The 22,069-nt window shown below is 37.0% G+C and overlaps 1 protein-coding gene across 3 annotated transcripts in view; it reads right to left on the bottom strand.

The window, feature by feature from the left end:
* Positions 1-22,069, bottom strand: part of LOC129744205 (serine protease inhibitor 28Dc-like) — a 61,955-nt gene that overhangs the window by 27,364 nt on the left and 12,522 nt on the right. For all 3 annotated transcript variants that reach the window (XM_055736615.1, XM_055736614.1, XM_055736613.1), the window contains exons 2-3: positions 9,561-9,633; positions 9,068-9,499 (exon numbers count right to left, since the gene is read on the bottom strand). In XM_055736615.1, coding sequence (XP_055592590.1) covers positions 9,068-9,499; positions 9,561-9,625 — 497 coding nt within the window. In that variant the 5' untranslated portion in view covers positions 9,626-9,633. The remainder of the gene's footprint in view (positions 1-9,067; positions 9,500-9,560; positions 9,634-22,069) is intronic.

Genomic DNA, 22,069 nt, shown 5'->3' on the forward strand with positions numbered 1-22,069 from the left:
CACAAAAAGTTCCAAAAGTGGTAGTTTAACATCCAATTGATAACTATAAGCTGTTTCTGATCTGTTTTCAAATCCTTATGATATCATTTCAGATGTTTTAAAAAACCATTACCTCGTGAAACGGAAATCGTTTTGGACAATGTTCAATGTTTTGAATATGTGATTATAGGAAATCCAGCTGGAATGTTGTTATCACCTGTTTTACATCTAGTTTATGATGCTTTGTCTGGATTTTGAAGAAATTTTGAAAAATTTTATTCGCACTGATTCACAGATGACTGTTCATATTTACCCCATAGTTTTCGTCCTATGGGGTAATCATGAACACATATTCTTATGCATTTACTGCCATTTCTTTCGCTTTTCGATGGTCAAATGTTTTATTCAACAACTTAGGGGGCCATTTACTAATTACCCAAGCATTTCCAGACCCCTTTCCCCTCCTCCCCTTGTAAAAAATTCTTACAACGCTCACAGAATCCACTGGTCCAAATTCAATAAATTTCATATTTAATTGAGGTCCGCAATATGTTAAGTCTTGAGTTTTGAATTTTTGAGAAATTGATTTTTTTTTTGTTTTCTCAAAATGAGATTCGGATTTAGAAAAAAAGCTATGGCAATTCTTTTCAGTCTTTGAAAAAAACTTTTGAACACAATTTTATCAAAACTGAAAATAAAATTTGAAAAAAAAGCTCAATGCGTAACCACATTTAAACAAGTCTTAATTTTGTTTAAAAAAATAGTAATAAGAACTTTTTTTTTTTGTTGATAGAAAAAAGGCAATCAAATGTTTTCTTAGATTAAGTGAGTGGTGCGTAAGGATAGTTTTACCGGTAATACCGAAATCGAAAACCTGTATCCCAGGAATAGTTCTCTATTACCGAATACAGATTTTACGTCCTTCAAAACCAGTTTTTTTGGTATTGATAAATAACAAGGTTATAAATTAGCCTTGAAAAAATTTTTAATTTTAATATAAATAAAATTCATCATTTTTAAACAAAAAGTTTGCTGCTCGAGCTTTTATTCATTACCACGTGAAAATTAACATTAATATGAACCTTAAATCTCTGTGGTCAACAGTAAAATATATGAAGAACCATGATAAATTTAATAGGTGAATAAGTCCACAAAACAAAGATCAAAAAGATAAATTTTCCTGTGTGTTTGGATAACGTGTTGCTTTTCTAGCATTAAAATTACAGCAAATAATAATTGTTTTTGAGTTACATTCGGATAACAAAGATCTAAAATCTATTTTCAAGCAGTCTTATTTTAATACTTTGTTACTTTTTTCAATCCTAATTTGTTCAAATACATTTTTTTCTTTAAGTACATAATGAAAATCTTTTGGTTGAAGATTTTCTCTTTCAGTTTTGTGGGGAAATTACTGCAGAATTTTTTTTGAGAAAAAAGAGCTACTTATGTGAAATTTCGTATAGGTGATAAAAATATTAATTAGTGTAAATATTTTTCAAAAAAGGCGATCATATAGAACTGACAAGCCTTGAAAAAAAGACTGTTCACTGATCCAAAAAGATTTCAATAAGTGTTTTTATGAAACCACCATCTTTTAAAAAAATAAGAATTTTCTGTGTATGTATAGGTTTTAATTTCATGATACCTCGCACGTAGGTGAAAAGCCTAACCCACGACATTTAGGTGAAAAATTGATGTTTGCTGCGCAGGACATTTAAAACGGATGTAAAAACTGTCGAGTTGTCTAGCTCGCCTAAATTTTCACACGTATGGAGAGGTCCTATCAAATAAAAATGATCTGCAACGACATAAAGAAACGAAAGAAAAAGAAACCAACCAAAACGTAAAAGATGCATCAAAAAATTGAACTACCGAATCAAAAGATAGAAAAAATCAATAAAAAAGAACACTAAATAGCTATTTTTTGTGTTGCTTTACCTCTAAATTTTGATAACATTTGTTTATTTTACAAGTTTTATACATTAATTGAATTGAGTTTTCAAAAAACAAGCCATTTACTTATTACTGCTAATTATTTTCATTATTTGGTGTTGAATTAAGATTATCTGACACCATATAAATCATATTGGACAAGTCTCGGGGTAAATATGAACAGCGTTCGGGGTAATCATGAACAGGTTTTGGGGTAATTATGAACATAATTTTTTAAGTGAAAAATCACCAAACACTGCTTACTATGGGTAAATGTAACGTATAACTACAATTACTTTTCAAAAATTTTATACCAAGTTCGTAATCCGTGTTCATAATTACCCCCTAGACAGTGGGGTAAATATGAACAGACGGGGTAATTATGAACAGACGTCTCAAGGACGTGGGTTGCGACCAAAAACAAAAAGTTGTTCTACAGAATGATGAAGAGCACGGAAACATTCATTGTTGGCAGTTTTTCAGAGTTTGCGATAAGAAATAAACATTTGGTGACTGTAAGTGTGCCAAATGAAGAAATTTTGTTCATAATTACCCCACCTAGCCCTAACTGCGGAAATCCTAAACGTTCGAGGTTTCCGATGGCAATATAATTGTTCACCTTGTCGAATGCGGCCGAGAGATGGGTATAGATGGCAACAGTATGAGATTTCTTTGCAAAACTTTCATGGACAAACAAGGTAAAGGTCAGTAAGTTAATTGTAGTTGAGCGTTGAGGCATAAATCCAAGCTGATCGTTGGATAAGTTATGCTTGCAGAACAGGAAAATGGGATCTTTATCCACCAATTTGAAAAGTTTGGCTATTACCCATAAAGCTGAAATTCCACGGTAATATTGACATCTTTCCTATCTCCCTTTTTACGAAGCGGAAACATTTAAAGGGTGATACGGTCAAAATTTGGTCAATATCAACTTGACGTATTTCTTTCAATTTTGCATTTAAAAAATCTGTACACCCCTCATTTTGAAGGTGTGTGTGTAGAATGTTGCTCCTATTATGATATTGGAATTCACTCTTCAAACTTCAAAACTTTGCTCGCGCATCGCGAAAATCCGAGCTACTCGAACGCAAAGCTGGCAAAATCGCTAAAAGTTGCCAACTCAACCGTTACAAATGTAACTAAAGTGTTTGTGGAACGTTTGTCGACAGCCAGGAAGTCTGGATCGGGGGGAAATCGAAAACCGGAAGCTGCTGAGACGACAAAGAGAGTTGCCGGTAGTTTCAAGCGAAACCCTAACCTCTCTCTCCGAGATGCCGCAAATAAGTTTACAACCGTGCATCGAGCCAAAAAACGAGCCGGACTATCGACTTACAAGAAAGTAGTGACTCCAAATCGCGATGATAAACAAAATACGATGGCCAAAACGCGATCCCGGAGACTGTACACGACGATGCTGACGAAGTTTGACTGTGTGGTAATGGACGACGAAACCTACGTCAAAGCCGACTACAATCAGCTTCCGGGACAGGAGTTTTGTACGGCAAAAGGAAGGGGAAAGGTAACAGATATTTTCAAGTACATGAAACTGTCAAAGTTCGCGAAGAAATATCTGGTTTGGCAAGCCATCTGTACCTGTGGCTTGAAAAGCAGCATTTTCATAGCTTCCGGGGCTGTCAACCAAGAAATTTACGTGAAAGAGTGTTTGAATAAGCGTCTGCTGCCTTTCCTGAAGAAACACGGTTGTTCCGTACTGATTTGGCTGGATTTGGCATCTTGCCATTACGGTAAAAAGCCATGGAGTGGTACGCCGCCAACAACATGCAGGTTGTTCCCAAGGACAAGAACCCTCCCAACTACTGGGCTATTGTCAAGCGGAACCTAAAGAAGACCAAAAAAACTGCTAAGGACGAGCAGCAGTTCAAGGCAAACTGGCTTTCTGCGGCGAAGAAGGTGGACAAGGTGGCTGTACAAAATCTGATGTCAGGGGTTAAGCGTAAGGCCCGGCAATTCGGATTTGGAAAAGCGGAAGCCTAACTGAATATTTTTCCTACATTTTATACTAATCAAACTTGAAAAAGAAATTTAATAAAATGATTTTTTAAATTTCACCGATTTACACGCGTTTTCCCTTGACCAAATTTTGACCGTATCACCCTTTATCAAAGATGCTCGAGAATTTATTGGCAAAGAGATCGCAGATTCCGGAGTCAGAGTTCGCGATGATGTCATCCAGGATTCCAGAAGGATTTTAGGCTAGTCTTGAGGTTTCGCTGAATCCGGCTAAGATGGATTTGATAGCAACTTGGACTGGCTATTTCATAGGCGGAGTTGAGTTTGCGATATTCTTCCTTGATATGCGGAGATTTGTGTTTGTTGTAATTTCGAAGGGCACGCCTTTTTGTCGTTTTCAGTTGTCGTATCGCCATATCTTCAGAGCAATGAAATCAATATGAAAAAAGCCCAATTAGCCAGCGGCCTTGACTTAGAGGTTAGAGCGTAGGTCTTCTTAGCCAGAGGTCGTGAGATCGAATCTCGACCATGGCATACATTTTAGTACTTTTTTTGGAGGTGGGCGAGTGGGTGTGGAGATGAGTGTAGGTGAGAATGAGGATACTTGATCACTAGGGCTACTTGATTCTTCAGTTATACCTCAAAACTGTAATGTCTTACAATGATGAAATGTTCTAGAAACGGGTTCTGATTGAAAAATCTAACAAAATATGACTTGAACATTTTAAAATGATTCTTACAAGGGAAAATTATATTTATTCCAATATGTCTATCGTTAGAGTGAGACATATTTGACATATTTTAGAAGCAATAGTAAACTCTCTCTTTTTTAAATTAGATTTCCAAATTTTATTTCATCCCTTGAGTCTAAAAAGGTTTATTTTTCTTTTCAATGGTTGTTGATCACTGCTAGGCACAAAATTATTATTAAATTTATTATTTATCCAGTCACTTATATTTATCCGATAATTTCCAAATAAAAAGAATTCAAAAAGATTTTTTATCTGAAAAAAATAAAATTGCGCTTTGAAATATGCCACTAATATAGGATAAAAGACAAACTTTTTGAATTCTTTTTGACTGACCTTTTATCTTTAGATTTTGTATGATTTTTCCCAAATCTTGGGGCATTGTTTTGCTTTAATTTTATGTTCCGTGATGTAAAATCAATAAAATTTACATCAGTGTAAAATTATATCTGTTGGTTTTAAATTTTTTTTAATGAAACTGTTTGTCTGTGCCATTTGCCAGTTGAGTCATTACTCGGGAACCGAGTATCTTCGTTCCAAGACTTAGCTCCAGCATCTCAATTTTTTTCTTAAAACGGTAGGTTTCTAAAGTGAAAAGCCAAGAAATGATTTAATTGATATTAATGGGGAAAAGTAAATAAATAGAAAACTTTTATGCTAAGAATTCAAAATGACTTGCAGTCAAGCGAAAAATTGATAATTAATTGAAAACCTTTTGGGACCAAGTAATTTCCCATAACTACGGAAAACGCGTTCCTTCCTATTGACGTTTCAAATAAGAATGAAAAATCGAAATACTTCCATCAAATGTTTCAAAATGAAACTTGAAATTGGGGATGAATACAGTAATTGGTTTGAAATTTCAAAACACTTGAAATAATGATAAAGCATGTGGTGAGAAGTTTCAATAAAAGTTACAAAGATTCTTCTGATAACTATTTTTTTTTCATGCTTCAGAATTTCGTACTGTAGTTATTTATTTCCTTCATGTTTATATTTGATATTTTTATATTTTGCTTTTCTTAGAATGATACAATATTATTTTAAAAAAAACCAATAAACTGGAATAAGTTAAACAAAACTTTGTATGCTAGGAGATTGCAAACAATCTTTATTGAGCCAAGGCGATACTCGAGTTTGATCAAAGTTTTGAAAAAATCAAAAATGCGAAAGGTAAAAAAATCCTATTTTGACCGGTTTGTTTTTTTTCTGCTCTTGGAATTGTTTTTGTATTTAGTAATTTGTCGAATTTATTATAAATCTCTAGAGATGTACCGAATATTCGGTCGGCCGAATATTCGGCGCCGAATACCGCTCAAAAACCGTTAAGCCGAATATTCGGCTCATCGAATAGTTGAGCTAAGTATTCGGCCGAATAGGCCGAATATCTATTATTAAAATTTATAGAATAACAAACATGTAAATTTTTTCAAACGATTTTACGTAATTTATGAACTATCCAAAACTAATGTTGTAAAAGCTAGTGAACCTGTATATAAGAGAAGTGACATCTGAAACACAAAATTCCAATCGAGCAAAAGAACTGTCAAAATCGATTCCAATCGATCCGAGCATTTTGTCGCAGAGCTTTTACCTTTCTTATTGAAAACTCAACCAAGGAAGGTATTGTGATTGTTGTTATAGTTCAAACAGATAATTTTTTAGCTGGTCATATGAATTTATGATTAGTTGCAATTTTTGTCAATGCTTTGGTGAATCGTGTTTCTAGTTAGAAAACTAGCTGATTATTAACGAAATTCAAGTCATTCATACCGTTTATCGCGATCCTTCGGGCATCGAGTTCAATGTCGTTTTGTTGCATTGAAGGAGCGTTCACTTTAGAGCTTGAACATTGAGCCAGAAAACAGTGCTGGGGATTTTTTTGTCCAAGACTTCGGCGATGTTGCCACATATTTTATTTTAAGAGGGATCAGATGTCGCTTCTCTTATATGAAGGTTCACTAGTAAAAGCAACACGATCATCAAAATTTGATGGTTTCAACTAAACATCTTAGGTGTATCCGTGTATCTTTCACTGTAGATAGTACAAGAGAATGCAGAGGAGTATCGCTTTATATCTACCTTTGATTTATCGTTTGTTCCAGATTTTCTTAATATATTCTGGCTTACCCATAAATCCAATAGAAATTCGAGATAATTTAAATCAGGCAGGGATGTCCAGATATTGTTTAAAACTTCCCGATTTTCAATCGTGTATTTCAATGATTTGCTAAATTAAATAAAAAAAAACTCAAATTTATCTTTAAAACTTATTAGATATTGTGTTCTATAACAATTTTTGAAAAATTTCAAAATGAGCAGAAATTTTTTCAAAATTGTTTTTCAAAAATCATCCTGAATGTCTGAAATAAGCAACTCCAAATTGATTGGCACCTGTTTTGACATATTTTGTCCCAGATTTCATGGGAAGACAATCTCTTTGGTGATAAACACCCTAGAAGCGACAAGTCATCTGATATCCTGTCAATTATTGGTGACATTTTAAAAATCAGAAAGACCCCAACTTGAAAAAATCTTCTTACACATCATCTGGTTGAAAATAATCGACTCAAAAACATGAAGGGAATTAATACGGAAAAAGAAGGGAATTGAAAAAATCGTTTTTTTTTCATTAAAAACTCAATAGTATATTCGACCGAATATTCGGCCGAATATTCGTTTGGCCGAATAGTTGAAAAGGTCAATATTCAGTATTTGGCCGTTCGCCGAATACCACTATTCGGTACATCTCTACACTGTAAATTTTTGTCTCGATTTCCAGCAAAAAAAATTGCTGGAGACGTTCAGCAATCCAAATTTTTGCTGGAAACCAGCAATCGCTTTTCTTATTGCTGGATTTTTCAGCATTCGGTTGTGTTCTTGTCATTTTTGCTGGAAAATCAGCAATCGGGTTTCAAATTGCTGGACTTTCCAGAAATTGGTCTAGTTTGCTGGAAAATCAGCAATCGAGTTGTCAAATTGGAGTCTGTTTGTTTTCGTACGCTGAAGCAAGATGAGAATCTTTTTCACGAATTTTGTTAATGTTAAAACTATTTTTTTATTTTCCTCTATATTCTAGCAACCAGACATCAAGTCAAGGGTGAGTTTGTATTGGAAAATGGATTTATTGGATTCATGAAAGGTATTAATCAAATCTCTATTTCAGGTGGTGGATGATTATCACATTGGCACAAAGCTGCCACCCCGGAGGCGGTGTTGGTATATTGACAAAACATATGTCTCTGCTAATTCATTTAATTCATAATAAAAAAAATAGAAGAAAATAAATGTTGTTTATTACTACATGTGCACAGCCAGTTTCAATATTCAAATTCGAATTGAAATACAAATTTGATAGCAAATACAGCCGAATGCTTTGATATAAATAGCTGGTTTCCAGCCATCTGGATTGCTGATTTCCAGCAATTTGAATTGCTGGAAACCAGAATTGTTGTTTGCTGATTTTTCCAGCAATCGATATTGCTGGAAATTTTGCTGGAAAGTCAGCGGGACAAAAACCAGCAAAATTTTGCTGGTTTCCAGCAAAAAAAAAATTGCTGTGTATAAATCTCCCTTCTGGTTTTTCGGACACATCGAAGAGGGGAGGGGGGGGGGGGGGATGAGGAGGGTCTGGGGGTAACAAAAGAAAAACTTGATATTTGTTCTGGTCTTATTGAAAAGTTACTCAAACAATGTTAAAATAATTTGCATGCATCGAACAAAGAACAATGATTGCTTACTACTGATAAATGTAAAATGAACAAAAGGTTAAATACAAACGGACACAGTTTTTCAACTAGCATGCACTACAAGTTAGATACTACAAGCTCATCTAAAGTGATTGTCACTGCATAGAGTTCCTACATTCTTTTTTTTTTTAATTCCTCCAATACCTTGACTATTAAACACAAAACAATTACTAAGTACGAGATTGTGTAACATCTAACAGCGAGGACACACAAACGAAGATATTTACCTTGAGATATTCGCACTTTATTCGGGCGTTCGTGTAGTTGAAAAACCGGCATGATCCGGTCATAAACACACTTGACGTATTTTCACTATTTACTGCTTTTACTTAAATTTTGCTCGTATGCAAGCGATCGTAAAATCTCGTCAACTCAACACCAATTGGGACGGTATGGCTCGTTCAATTTTTTTCACACCTTTTTTTGACATTGAAGCCCCTGATTTCGTTCAAATTCGCAACTTCATTCACTCCGCGTGACAATGACAATTCACTTCGAACAAGACGGTAAAAAGAGATGACTGATCGTGGAATATTAGGTAAACAAAATGCTACAGAAGCTCACGTCAATGGGATATAAAAACAAAATATTTCCAATCTGTTCATGTACATATGATCGGTTGGTATACTACAGTGTATATGTGGGGGAAAAAGGTGCAGGGACTTGAATGAAGAGGGCAAAACTTACTCGGACTGACGCTTCGGACGTTTGGCCGGAGTTTGAGGGGCCTGGAATCCACCACGCATTCCCACATCGTCGTCATCGTAGTCATAATTGTTGCACTTATCTGTCGCGCGCCAAGGGATTTCGGACTTCAGGATGGGATCGTTGGTGACCAACTCGCGGAACAGTTTTCCGAAGCTTTTGTGAATGTCGGTGAACGAGATGCGTGAATCGAAACCCATCACGTTCTCCAGCTCGGTTCGGGTTGTGCCGGATGCTCCGAGAAGCAGCAAAGAAAGGGCACCGGCGATACTGACCGGAGAAAAGATTTCCGTTTTACTCTTCTGACTGGTGATGGCATTGCTAATTTTCTGCGCCAGATTCGTGACACTGTCTGCCACGATGTTCAGTTTTTGGCTCTCATCGTTCACATTTCCTCGCTGTCGGTTGTGTTGGCTGGAAAAAAGCATAGTTTTGTAATTGTATGTGTAAATTGTGTCCAATTATTGATCATTACTTCTGGCAGGTGACCGATTGAATCGCTATCAAAAGTGTCAGAGAAAACGCAAGTTTCAGTCTCATGTTGTCAGCTAAAATGAAAAAAAAAGAAATTTTAAATTAAGCCGTGAAGAGCCTTGATTTGAGATATCTAGTGTATCGTTAGATTTATAAACATGAGTTTTGGGGTGGTTTTATACATATATTAACTTCAAAAATCAAAGAAAAGTTATTCGATGTAGCCTTGACTGTAAAATTTGAATGCGTTTTCGCTTGATGCTCTTCATCAAAGTCTTTACAGTATCATCCGGTACCAGTTTCTCAGTTTTTATTTCCATTTTCTTAACATATCCTTCTCTTCTTTGACTGTCATCTTGCTCTTCCGTAGTTTCTGCTTCATTATTGCCCAGTATTGCTCCACGCACCAGGCGCAGCTACATCGGGCAATGATCGCTCGTGTGCATTTGTGTACGGTAAGCTTCGTTCTATTGTTTCGTTGGTGTGATTTTATTCCTGCGATGCATGGAAAACATCAAAGCAGAACTTTTTTTTTATCTACGACACTTTACCATCCTTGTGGCATTCGTATCTGAATGCAGAACTGTTCTCTTCGTTTTGTGTGGAAACACGTAGTGATTGGAACGAAGATAAAATCAATCTGCACACAACAAGTTAAACTCGGAAGGAATCAGCGGAATGATTTTTTCCGAAGCGAGTTTACGCACCGCTGCCCTTCGTAATGAAAGGCTTTCTCCTCAGGCCGCAAGAGCAGATGGCCAGCCAAACGCGAAATTTGGAGGCGAATTTCGACATTTTCTTCTTCTTAAATTTATCATCCACAACGAACTTGCTCTTGCTGGTAAAAAAAACTCCAACTCCGGAATTTGTTAAATCGGCTTTGACATACGTTTTGTCGTCCATCACACAGTAGCAATAATTTGTCAGCAACTTCTCGAAGAGAATCCGTGTCCAAGTTTAGGCCGTCGATTGTTGCCGCTCTTCGCGGTTTGGGAAGTTCTGTACCTTGTATGTATATGTATAAAGGGTGATACGGTCAAAATTTGGTCAATATCAATCAACTTGACGTATTTCTTTCAATTTTGCATTTAAAAACCCTGAACACCCCTCATTTTAAAGGTGTGTGTGTGTGTGTGTGTGTAGAATGTTGCTCCTATTTTGATTTTGGAATTCATTCTTCAGTGGTCAAAATGCCGTCCAAGAAAGAAGAGCAGCGTATCAAAATTTTGCTCGCGCATCGCGAAAATCTGAGCTACTCGCACGCAAAGCTGGCAAAATTGTTAAAAGTTGCCAAATCAACCGTTACAAATGTAATTAAAGTGTTCGGGGAACGTTTGTCGACAGCCAGGAAGTCTGGATCGGGGGGAAATCGAAAACCGGAAGCCGCTGAGACAACAAAGAGAGTTGCCGGTAGTTTCAAGTGAAACCCTAACCTCTCTCTCCGAGATGCCGCAAATAAGCTGGGTGTATCGTCTACAACCGTGCATCGAGCAAAAAAACGAGCCGGACTATCGACTTACAAGAAGGTAGTGTCTCCAAATCGCGATGATAAACAAAATACGACGGCCAAAGCGCGATCCCGGGGGCTGTACACGACGATGCTGACGAAGTTTGACTGCGTGATAATGGACGACGAAACCTACGTCAAAGCCGACTACAAGCAGCTTCCGGGATAGGAGTTTTATACGGCAAAAGGAAGGGGAAAGGTAACAGATATTTTCAAGCACATGAAACTGTCAAAATTCGCGAAGAAATATCTGGTTTGGCAAGCCATCTGTACCTGTGGCTTGAAAAGCAGCATTTTCATAGCTTCCGGGGCTGTCAACCAAGAAATTTACGTGAAAGAGTGTTTGAATAAACGTCTGCTGCCATTTTATGAAGAAACCAACAACGTGCAGGCGGTTTCCAAGGACAAGAACCCTCCCAACACGCCAGAGCTCCGCTCAATTGAGAAATACAAGCGGAACCTATAGAAACCCAAAACAAAATCTGATGGCAGGGGTTGAGCGTAAGGCCCGGCAATTCGGATTTGGAAAAGCGGAAGCCTAACTGAATATTTTGCCTGAATTTTAAACTAATTAAACTTGAAAAATAAATTTATTTTGATTTTTTAAATAAACGATTTCATCAATTTACACGCGTTTTCCCTTGACCAAATTTTGACCATATTATCCTTTATCTAGTCCAGCTCTCTTCTTTTGCGTTCTGGACGTAGCTCTGCGACATGCCGAACTTTTTTGCCAAATCACGGCTTGATGCTTTGGGATTTGCTTTAATCATCCGCTTCACCTTTCCTTCCGTCTTTTTGTTTTCGGTCCCGGTATTCTCCCAGCTCCTTTGTCGTGGTCCAACGTCAACCGCTCCTGAAACCTGGAGTAGGGATACCATACGCCTACTCTTTTAGGAGTACATGTACTCTTTTTTGATCGAGAAATGGGCGCAATTTTGAGCAATTTTATCAAATGTACTCTTTTTTTGTTGAAGACGTTTGATCAGAAAAAAACCAACATACATAGAAAAAGGATGTAGTTATGTTAAGTTAAGTTATGCGCTGTAGGCTGAAATTGATCCTAGTCCTAGTACAAGATCTCATGCCAAATTTGGGCCAGATCGGATCACGGGAAGGGGTCGCTCAACGAGCCTGAAGTTTGTATGGGATTTCGAGACCTTTTGTTCGGGAGAAACATGAAAAACCAGTTTTTCATCAATAACTTTGGTTTCCGTCGACCGATTTCTTTCAAAAACGGTTTTTCTTAATGAGTCGAGGCGGTCGAACATATTGACGCCTCATTAACAGTGCTGAATACCACTGTTAAAAAAGTTAGCCCATTTTTGAAGCTTAATAACTTTTTTATCTTAACTCTTATCGAAATGCAGTCTTCGGATGAAATATTTTTCATAATTTAGGCTTTAAGAAAACCCGTTTTTTAAAGAAATCGGCAGACGGAAACCAATGTTATTGATAGAAAACTGGTTTTTCATGTTTCTCCCGAACAAAATGCCTCGAAATCCCATACAAACTTCAGACTCGTTGAGCGACCCCTTCCCGTGATCCGATCTGGCCCAAATTTGGCATGAGATCTTGTACTAGGCCAAGCTTCAATTTTAGCCTGCAGCGCATAACTTTTTCAAAAGTCGGGTCATTTGGGGTACTCTAATATACATCCTTTTTCTCCTGTTTTGCATACCATCCGGGTGCAAAGCTTGATAATTATATGGATCTTTCATCAACCTGATGGCTGGGATAACGTGGGAGCTCAGCAACCGGAGTTCGAATAAGCGGGGTTTTACTGTATATCGTTTATCGTGTCTTTTGGAGGAAATGATCTCAATGTTCTTATTTTGATGTTGCGGGATATGGTAACCCACTCTAGAGACGGTTGAATGGTGAATGTTCCAAATTTTCTCCCAACTGCCGGTGCGACAGGTCAGGAAATTCCTGGTGTTTGGATAGAATTTGTTCCCTCGACTAGTTTCGTTTAATCGAAAAACACGACTTCGATTTTGACAGCATGTAAACAATACACGTCGAGTGTGCAAAATGTTGTTGATTTTTACTCAATGGTATAAAAGTTATGCCCTGTTGAATGTTTCGCAATAATTTCGTGTTCGCCTTTAAGCATCCTTGCTTGGTGTCACCCCCAGATGAAATAAAAAGCTATGACAAAAACACTTGGTACCAAAATTTTCATAAATTTTATTTACACACTCTAACCTACAAATTTGTCTATCAGGTTGTCATATCTCGTATCGTTGAACAATTTTTAAAGAAAATGTGTAAATTTCGCCTATTTACAAAATTTTGTAGAACAATCACATATTTAATGGTAAAAGCAAAACAGAGCTCGTACGAGATCAGCTAGTTTTCATATAAAACATAAAGTCAAGGGGTCCACCAATAGCTAGATTAAAAAGCTAACTTTTTTGTAAGGCAGTTTAGGGCTTTAATTTCTATTACAAAATTGTTTTATCTCAGCAAAATACACATGGTAAAATTAAAAAAAAATACCTTCAAAAACGGTTTTTTCTCAAAATCTAGAACATTGTGGGTAAGACAAAACGATATGCAGTCTACGAAACAAAGTTGGAATAAGCGAAAATCAAAAATCGCCTCGTATGTTTTCATTTGTTTATAAAAAGCTGATGCTGTAAGAAGTGGTGTGTTTTTAACGTTTAAAATCGATACTTTAATAAGAATGCACAGCTTTTTGCCTATGCGAATTATCTATTTATTATTCATTTCCAACCTAAAACTTGCGCGGAACTCGGTGGGACTCGAAGCTATTTTAATGTTTAAAAAATTGTATTATTTAAAAATAACATTTTTCTTGACAAAACTAAAAAAAAAATAAGTTACTTGTTCTTTCCTACACAGAGCAACATGCTTTAATTTATTGAATTTCTGATTTCGTTCTGAAATAGGAAGATAACTACAAACATTTTTGTGTAGTGATTCTGTATAGATGAGTTTTGAAGTCATATTTCCAAGTGTTGCAAAACCTTGTTTGAATTTTTGGTGTCATTATTTAATACTTGTTCCTGCCATGTATTCAAAGCGTATAATCCTCAATCTGGACCGGTAGATACATATGTATGTTGATTTATTGATAGATCATTTCAGCAATCATTTGTGTGAATTTGATTCCTTTAAACCAGTGGTTTTTAAACTTTTTTCACTCACCACCTCCCTGTCTTGAAATCTTAGAGCTCACTGCCCCCCTAGAAGTAATTTCGAACAAATTTGTATAGAAATACAACAAAAATTGGTAGTTCTGAACTCTTTCACATCCCCTTTCAATGCCCCCAGGGCGCGGTAGAGAGCACTTTGAAAATCACTGCTATTAAATAAAGGTAGGTTCAAGCCTTTTTTAGAAGATGCCACGAAGTGGTCAATTCTGGGAGCAAAGTTGTTTCTAGAAAACAAACATAAGTAATTTTGTCGAGTTATACAATTTTATTAAAACAGGAAATTGAACATAGAAACACAGTTATCGAGATTAGCTCAACGAGCTCATAATAAGAGATATTCAACTCTTGCTTGGTGTTTCACAAACCCATATTTTTTTTTTGTTTTTTCGTCGAGACGTTTTTAACAGCTCATCGTCTGGGACAAACATACTTGACCCCTCAACTTATTCTTAGACATTCATTCCTTCAAGTTTATCGAACGAGTAGTATGACGCACGATAGACCCGGCTTGACCTTTGATGCTCGTAATATCCGGCAGCAAGTTATGCAAGCGTTGATAAGCCGACGACTTCAATGACGTTAGAATATCTTGAACATTCAAATTGTAGCAAAAGTAGAAAGAAAAGAAATTGACGACCGTAAGTTGTGTGAGTAACTACTCGATGCTGTGATGCTAGATTTTGCGGTGATGTTGGTCGGAGTCGCATGGTAAGGTTTTTAAACATGGTAATTTCTCAGCCAGCTGTAGGGGAGAGTGGGGATACTTGATCCCCTTTTCTTATTTTCACCATATCTTTTTGGAAAAATTTAGTAACTCGCCGTCTTTGACATTTTCTGACAGCTTGTAACTTCAAGTTTCTTTGCTCCAAAAATTAGAACGATACTTGAACCCGTTGATGAACTAGAAGCATTTTCGTGGGAGTAAAAAAATTGCGATTTTTCTGAAGTTAGGGCAGACTTGACTTGATGATGATTAGAGGAAGCCCTAATCCTTGTATAAAAATCAAACAAAACCCCAAGATAGAATTTTAATTCACTATTTTGGTCATGTTTGTCCTCATTTCACAATTTATAGCAGACATAAGAAGAAAATTCTATAACTATCCCTCAACGCTAATAACATTGCATACTTAAAGGCGCTTTTTTTAATAATTAAGACAAAATTAATTATTTTTGCTCTTTTCTTCAGACAATTGTTTGATAAATATCAGTTTTTGGATAAATATTAGTAATTTCGTAATCAGCAATCATAACGATCCATTCAGAATAAGAATATGCCATTTGGAAGGGGGATCAATTGTACCCAACTCTAGGGGATCAATTGTACCCATTATCAACATTTTAGAAAACTTTCTCTAAAAAAAAGTTGAGAGTTTTCCATTGCTTTGAAAATATGGCATTTGGAAGTTCATTTTACGCTCGAACGATTGATACATTGGAATTATTTTTTTTCATAATTTTCCCATGTAAGGAACATTTTAAAGTGATGAAAAAAGATCTTCAAGTTACATTTTGTGAAATTTTTCAAACAAAGTTCAATAACTCAAACAATTATTTTGTTAAAAAATTTTAAACTACAAGCATTGTTATTTTGCTCATTTTGGCACATTTTTCTAGAACATTTGATCTTTGTGAGACATTCCAGTTTCGAGATATAGCTAAGGAATCAAGTATCCCCAGGGATCAAGTATCCTCATTCTCCCCTACATATTAGAAAAGGTACATAGCCAAAAATTTAGCTTTAGCTATCGGCCGCAACCAATTTACGCACACGGGAGAGATATTTTACAGTACAAATATACCCGTGAATCACATCAAAAACAGTTAATCACGTCAAGATCCTTAAGCGATAATGGAATAAGATCAGTGTACTGCAATTTAAATTAATTTCTTATGCCGAATGAGTAGAGGCTTTCAAAAAGATTTATTATCCCTTGAGAAATTCAAGAGATATCTATGTTGCGTCATATTTTTCATAGATAAATTGTGAAAACCACAGACCTAACACCTTCTTTTAAGGATTCTAAAGTCTTTATAAGACTCTTTAGTCTAGAAATCGTTGTATTTTCTCCAACTCTAAGCAGATAAGACCTATAATTTCATTTCCACAAAATTAAGTTGTTTCAAATTGTTCAAGTGAAAATTACATATAAAACAGACAACACTCTGCTAGAGTCATTTGTTTTTGGTACTGAAGAGAAAATGTCCCTCTAAAATACAGAAATGAGAAAGTAGAAATTTTTTTTTCCCTAAAGTTTGATAAAAATAATATTGCATGAATAAACTCCAGCTCTGGATGTAAATTGACTCTAGGAATTGAAACCTATAAAAAATAATGGTTGACTAAAATCAAGAAAGATAACAAAGAATCCTCGAATATTCAATTTGAGGCAATTCGTTACGTGTTATTAACGTCACTTTATAAACAGTTAACTGAATTTGATTACTGTATATACATAGTACAGATAACTTTGACAAACGTCATGAAGCCCAAAACCAGTCGGCCGATGAACTTTAGGCCGAATGGGAAATCAGGCCGAAATGGCCACTAAACCGAATGGATTATTCAGCCGAAAACTGTTAGGCCGAAAGAACGCAAAGCCTAAAGGATGTTAAAGTCTGCTTCATTTAATATTGGAACACAAACAATTGCGTGTAGTTCAGTCATTTATTAACGAATTCATAATTTGTTTTTCATACAAATGTAGCATTTTCTTTACTCTTTCATAAAAAAAAATAAAAAAATTATTCATTGCTGTTTCGAAGACATTCTCGTACTTTTCCCGTAATACGGCACATTAGGCGGCGCACCCTTTTCGTCCACCGTTTTGGCGATTTGATTCCACCAGTTCTTCATTTGAGTCATGTTCCTAACAAGTTTTCCCTTTGCCTTAAGCCTCCGCTTCGTGATTGCCCAGTATTTCTCTATCGGCCGGAACTGGCGGCAGTTTGGGGGGTTGAGGTCCTTCGGTATTACGCTGACCCCGTTCGTTGCGTACCATTCCATAACCGTTTTGCTGTAATGGCAGCTTGCGAGGTCCGGCCAAAACATTACTGGACGGTCGTGGGCACGAATAAACGGCAGAATCCGTTTCTGTAGGCACTCTTTTTTGTAGACTTCTGATGTCATTGTCTTGTCAGTGAGAAAGACTTTGGTTTTCTGTCCACAACTGCATATCCCCTGCCAAATCATGTACTTGCGGGCGAATTTATCCGCAAACACGAACTCTAATTTTGCAGGTACATCCCCCCGAGCCGTCGCCAAATAAAATTTTTGACCTGGGATTTGCCCAAAGTCCGCCTTCACGTAGGTCTCATCGTCCATCAGAATACATCCGTCGAACTTGGTCAGCACTTGGTCGTACAGCTTTCGAGCACGGATTCTGGCCACATTGTTCTGCTTCAGCGTCCGATTTGGCTGTTTGCTGGCTCGGAATGACCGTATTCCTTCCCGGAGACGAATTCGTCGCACCGTACTGTGAGCGGCCTGGAACTTAAGGCAAAACATTCGAAGACTATCGAAGTGAGAGCTCGAATTAGAGGTGTATGTCCTTGGATGACTGTAGATGTTTGGAAGTGGATAAAAATCAAGGACTCCCTTCTAGTAAGATGTAAAAGAAATCCGTCCGATCTTAGCATTCAAAACTTATTAAAACACACATCTAAGAAACTAAACCAGTGCAAACTAAATGCAAAAAGAGATTATTACAGCAATATCTTCAAGAATGCTACCAGCAGAAATACGTGGAAATATTTAAATTCCTTATCCGGAAACCGACCCGAAGAAAAAGATAAACTGAAACTAATGGTAAATGGAAATCTCACGAGTCACGAACAGACTGTTGCTGACACCTTCAACTGCTTTTTTAGCAACATAGGGCCCCAGCTAGCTTCAACTATCAATAGCCAGAGAAATACAAATCTTTTCGGAACCTTAGCTCAACTTCGTAATTCGATTTTCCTGGAACCAGCTACACAGCAAGAAGTGATTATCAAAATCAAAGATCTCGATTCTAATAAAAGCGTTGGTCCCGACGGAATACCGGCATACTTCATCAAAAACCATCATATTTTTTTCTCAAAACTGATGCGGGATGTGTTCAACGAAAGTCTTGTCACCGGTAGATTCCCTGATTGTCTAAAAATAGCCAAAGTTGTGCCAATACACAAAACAGGGTCTAAATTCGACGTAAACAACTATCGACCAATCTCAATTCTGCCCTCTTTAAGTAAAATTTTAGAACAAATGTTGGTTACAAGGATTTCAAACTTTTTTCAAAGGCAGAGCATTCTATACAACTGCCAGTATGGATTTAGATCGGGCTCGAGTACAACAACAGCTACTTACGAGCTTTTTAACGATGTTTACGGAGCTCTAGACCAGAAAAAACACGTAGGACTGCTTTTTCTTGATTTGAAAAAAGCTTTCGACACCATAGACCACGAGATCCTGCTTGAAAAGCTAGCCTATTATGGCATACGCGGCAGACCTTTGGAATTGTTAAGAAGTTTCCTTACTGGTAGAAGTCAGTTTGTATCCATCAACGGAATTCGAAGCAGTATTCAACCGTTGCAAGTTGGAGTACCACAGGGAAGTAATCTCGGACCACTACTCTTTCTTGTGTATGTAAACGACCTGCCCAAACTAAATATTACCGGAAAGCCACGATTGTTTGCTGACGATACGTCGCTGTTCTACACTGCCAACGAAGTCTCAACAATTATCAACAGCATGCAGAATGACATGGTTGTATTAAGCAGATATTTTAATGAAAATCTTCTGTCTCTGAACCTGCGAAAATCGAAATACATGATATTATCAACACCCAGGGGTACTGATGAATCGCATGAGGAACTAGTAGTTGACTCCATACCAATAGAAAAAGTCAATCACTTTACATATCTTGGCCTAGATATCGATTGTAAGCTGAAATGGAACTACCACATAGAGAAACTGCAAAAACAAATCAGTGCATCGTGTGGTTTATTGTGGAAAATTAAAAGCTTTGTCCCACGAAAACAGATGACCTTACTGTACCAAGCGTTCATACAATCAAAATTACAGTACCAAGTATTCATTTGGGGCGCTGCAGCCGTTACGCGTCTTAAAAAACTGCAAGCGGCTCAGAACCGCTGCCTAAAAGCTGTCTATAACCGGCATAGAATGTATCCTACGAGAAACTTGTACTCTGAAGCCGACAACTCCATATTCCCGATCCAGGCTCTTAGAGAGCTTCAATCTATCTCAATAATCCACTCCCATCTAAATGACCAGCATGTACACCACAACATGGTATATGAGCAACCCGACCACGTGTACGAGCTCCGAAATTCAGCCACCCTCTCCTTAACCAGGCCGCACAGTGAAATGTCAAGGAAAGCATTTCCATACTATAGCAAGAATCTATATAACGCAATACCAAGGATCCTCAGAGGAGAAAGAAATCCGCAAAAATTTAAAAAGATGCTGAAAATGTACATCAGACATAAAATCGATTCCTACTTTCATTAAATCCTGATGTTAGAACATCCAATAGTTTAAAACTGTGAGCTATAGACGTCAAGAGCTTCCTTAACAGAGATTCATTCATCTCGCTGGAAGCAAAATCAATTTTTACCTCCCTTCATCCGAAAGTGGCATTATAGCCGCAAACATTCCCACCTCATCGGTTTAATAGATGTCTTGTCTCTTATTTATCTCATTTCCGCCAAATACCGCCGCCCCCAACCACCGCCTCCAACCGCCGCCACCACCGCCAACGACCACCGCCTCCAACAACCGCCACCACCGAATAAAATTCCAGCCATAACAAGTGATTTGAAAAATTCAAGTGTTCAAGTGAAACGAAATTATTGTACACAAATTATTGTAAAAAATTGAAAAAGTTGAAAAAAAAAGAAAATAAATAGTGATGAGGAGGTTTTGCGCCCACTGGAGAAGGAACATGAAAAAAGTTCCACTAACGCGGGCTTTTCCCTGCTCATGTATAAAAAAAAAAAAAAAAAAAAATCGCGGTATATACGGCCTTGATGACTTTCCCACGCAGTTTCCGGTCGACAGTTCCACTCCGACGCTTCGAATGCGGCTTCCGAGCCGTCGTCAATGTTTCCTTGTACTGCTTGATAACACGCCATACGGTATTTCTGGGCATTTTAAGCTGTTTAGCTAGCTTCGATGCCGACAACAATGGATTTTCAAGAAAACTGTGCACAATTTGATCTCTCCGTTCGGCTTCCATGGCGGTTGTTTACAAAATGCTATCGTTTGGTGTTATGACATAAATACATGGTGAAAGATAATGAATTTCCCGACACGTGGGTGAAAAAAGTTTCCAAATCCGTCCACTAGGAGCGCCACAATGAGCAAAAGAATTTGTTCCAATATTAAATGAAGCAGACTTTAGACCGAATAGTCATAAGGCCGAATGTTCATAAGGCCAAATGGCCTTCCGCTTGAATGGACACTAGGCCGAATGGTCGTTAGGCCGAATGGTCATAAGGCCGAATAATCGTAATTAATGGTTGCTGGGCCGATAACACATCTTTTACACTTATATGCATGTTAGGCCAAATGGTCATCAGGCCAAATGGATGATAGGCCGGAAGAACTATAGGCCGAATGGTAAAGTCGAATGGATGCTAGGCCGAATTGATGCTAGGCCGAATGATCGTCTAGCCGGTCTAGCATCCATTACAAAAACGACCAATCGACTTAGCAACCATTCGCCCCAACAGACAATCAAGCGTTGATATATCTTATCGGCCTAGCATCCATTCGGCCTTACGACCATTCGGTCTAATGCCCTTACGGCCAAATGACTATTCGGCCTGATGACCATTCGGTCTAACATCCATTCGGCCAAATAACCTTCGGTCAAATGTCCTATTCGCTCTATTGTCGTATTCGGCTGAACATCCTTTGGCCTATTAACCCATTCGGTCTAGCGAACTTCGACCTAACATTTTCCGGCCTTTTCGACACTGTTTAGAAAACTGTGCCGAAAAGTACTACTTTTCGACATGATTTTTTCGGTAGGAAAAGGAGGTCTTTAAAAAAAAAAAAACAAAATGCGGAGTTGTAGAAAAAATATCATTTTTTAAATGATTGTTTTGTTCAATCAAAGCAATCGAAAGAATCAGTAGAATTATTAAACCAAGTAGACTCAAAAGACACATTAGATTGTTTTTTGTTTAAGTTTGTCTTGCCTTTTTTCTTGTTGCAAAATAAGCACTTAAAATGTTTGTTTTTTTTTTCAATAAATCCTTAAAACCGTTCTCACTGGTAATCCCGATTTTGTGTACTCGGTGTAACCTTGAGTATAAATTTATGCGTATTTCAGTGAATGATTTAGAACAGATTTTTGAACAAAATTGTATTAAGAATCCTCTTTATTTTTATTATGTATGTAAATTCAGCAACTAGAAAAAAAACCAGCATTATTAAATCGAGATTGCTAGTTATATTACAATCTGAAACCAAAGTCTGAATTCTTAATTCAAATCTTGTAACAGTAATTGGTATTGAATATTGAGCTGTATATAAATTGAAGAATGTTTCTTAATTCAGATTTTGTTTTTTTTAATTTTTTTTATTGTTTTTTTAATCTCTTTATTTAAAAATAAAAATTGTTTTTGAAATGTACTGAAAATGTGGTTTGAAAAAGTTCATCATCAGTTGTTTCAACTCCAAACGAATATAGGTATTTTGGGTTGAAAATGCAATGTCAAATTCCGGGTTTCTATGAGGATAAAGGGATGAATCATCCTAAAGGATGAAAATCCCGGAAAAAACGTGTTTCTATGAACCGAATAAGACGTTCA

Source organism: Uranotaenia lowii, chromosome 2 (assembly GCF_029784155.1).
Source record: "Uranotaenia lowii strain MFRU-FL chromosome 2, ASM2978415v1, whole genome shotgun sequence".
In the NCBI taxonomy this organism is placed as follows: Eukaryota; Metazoa; Arthropoda; class Insecta; order Diptera; family Culicidae; genus Uranotaenia; species Uranotaenia lowii.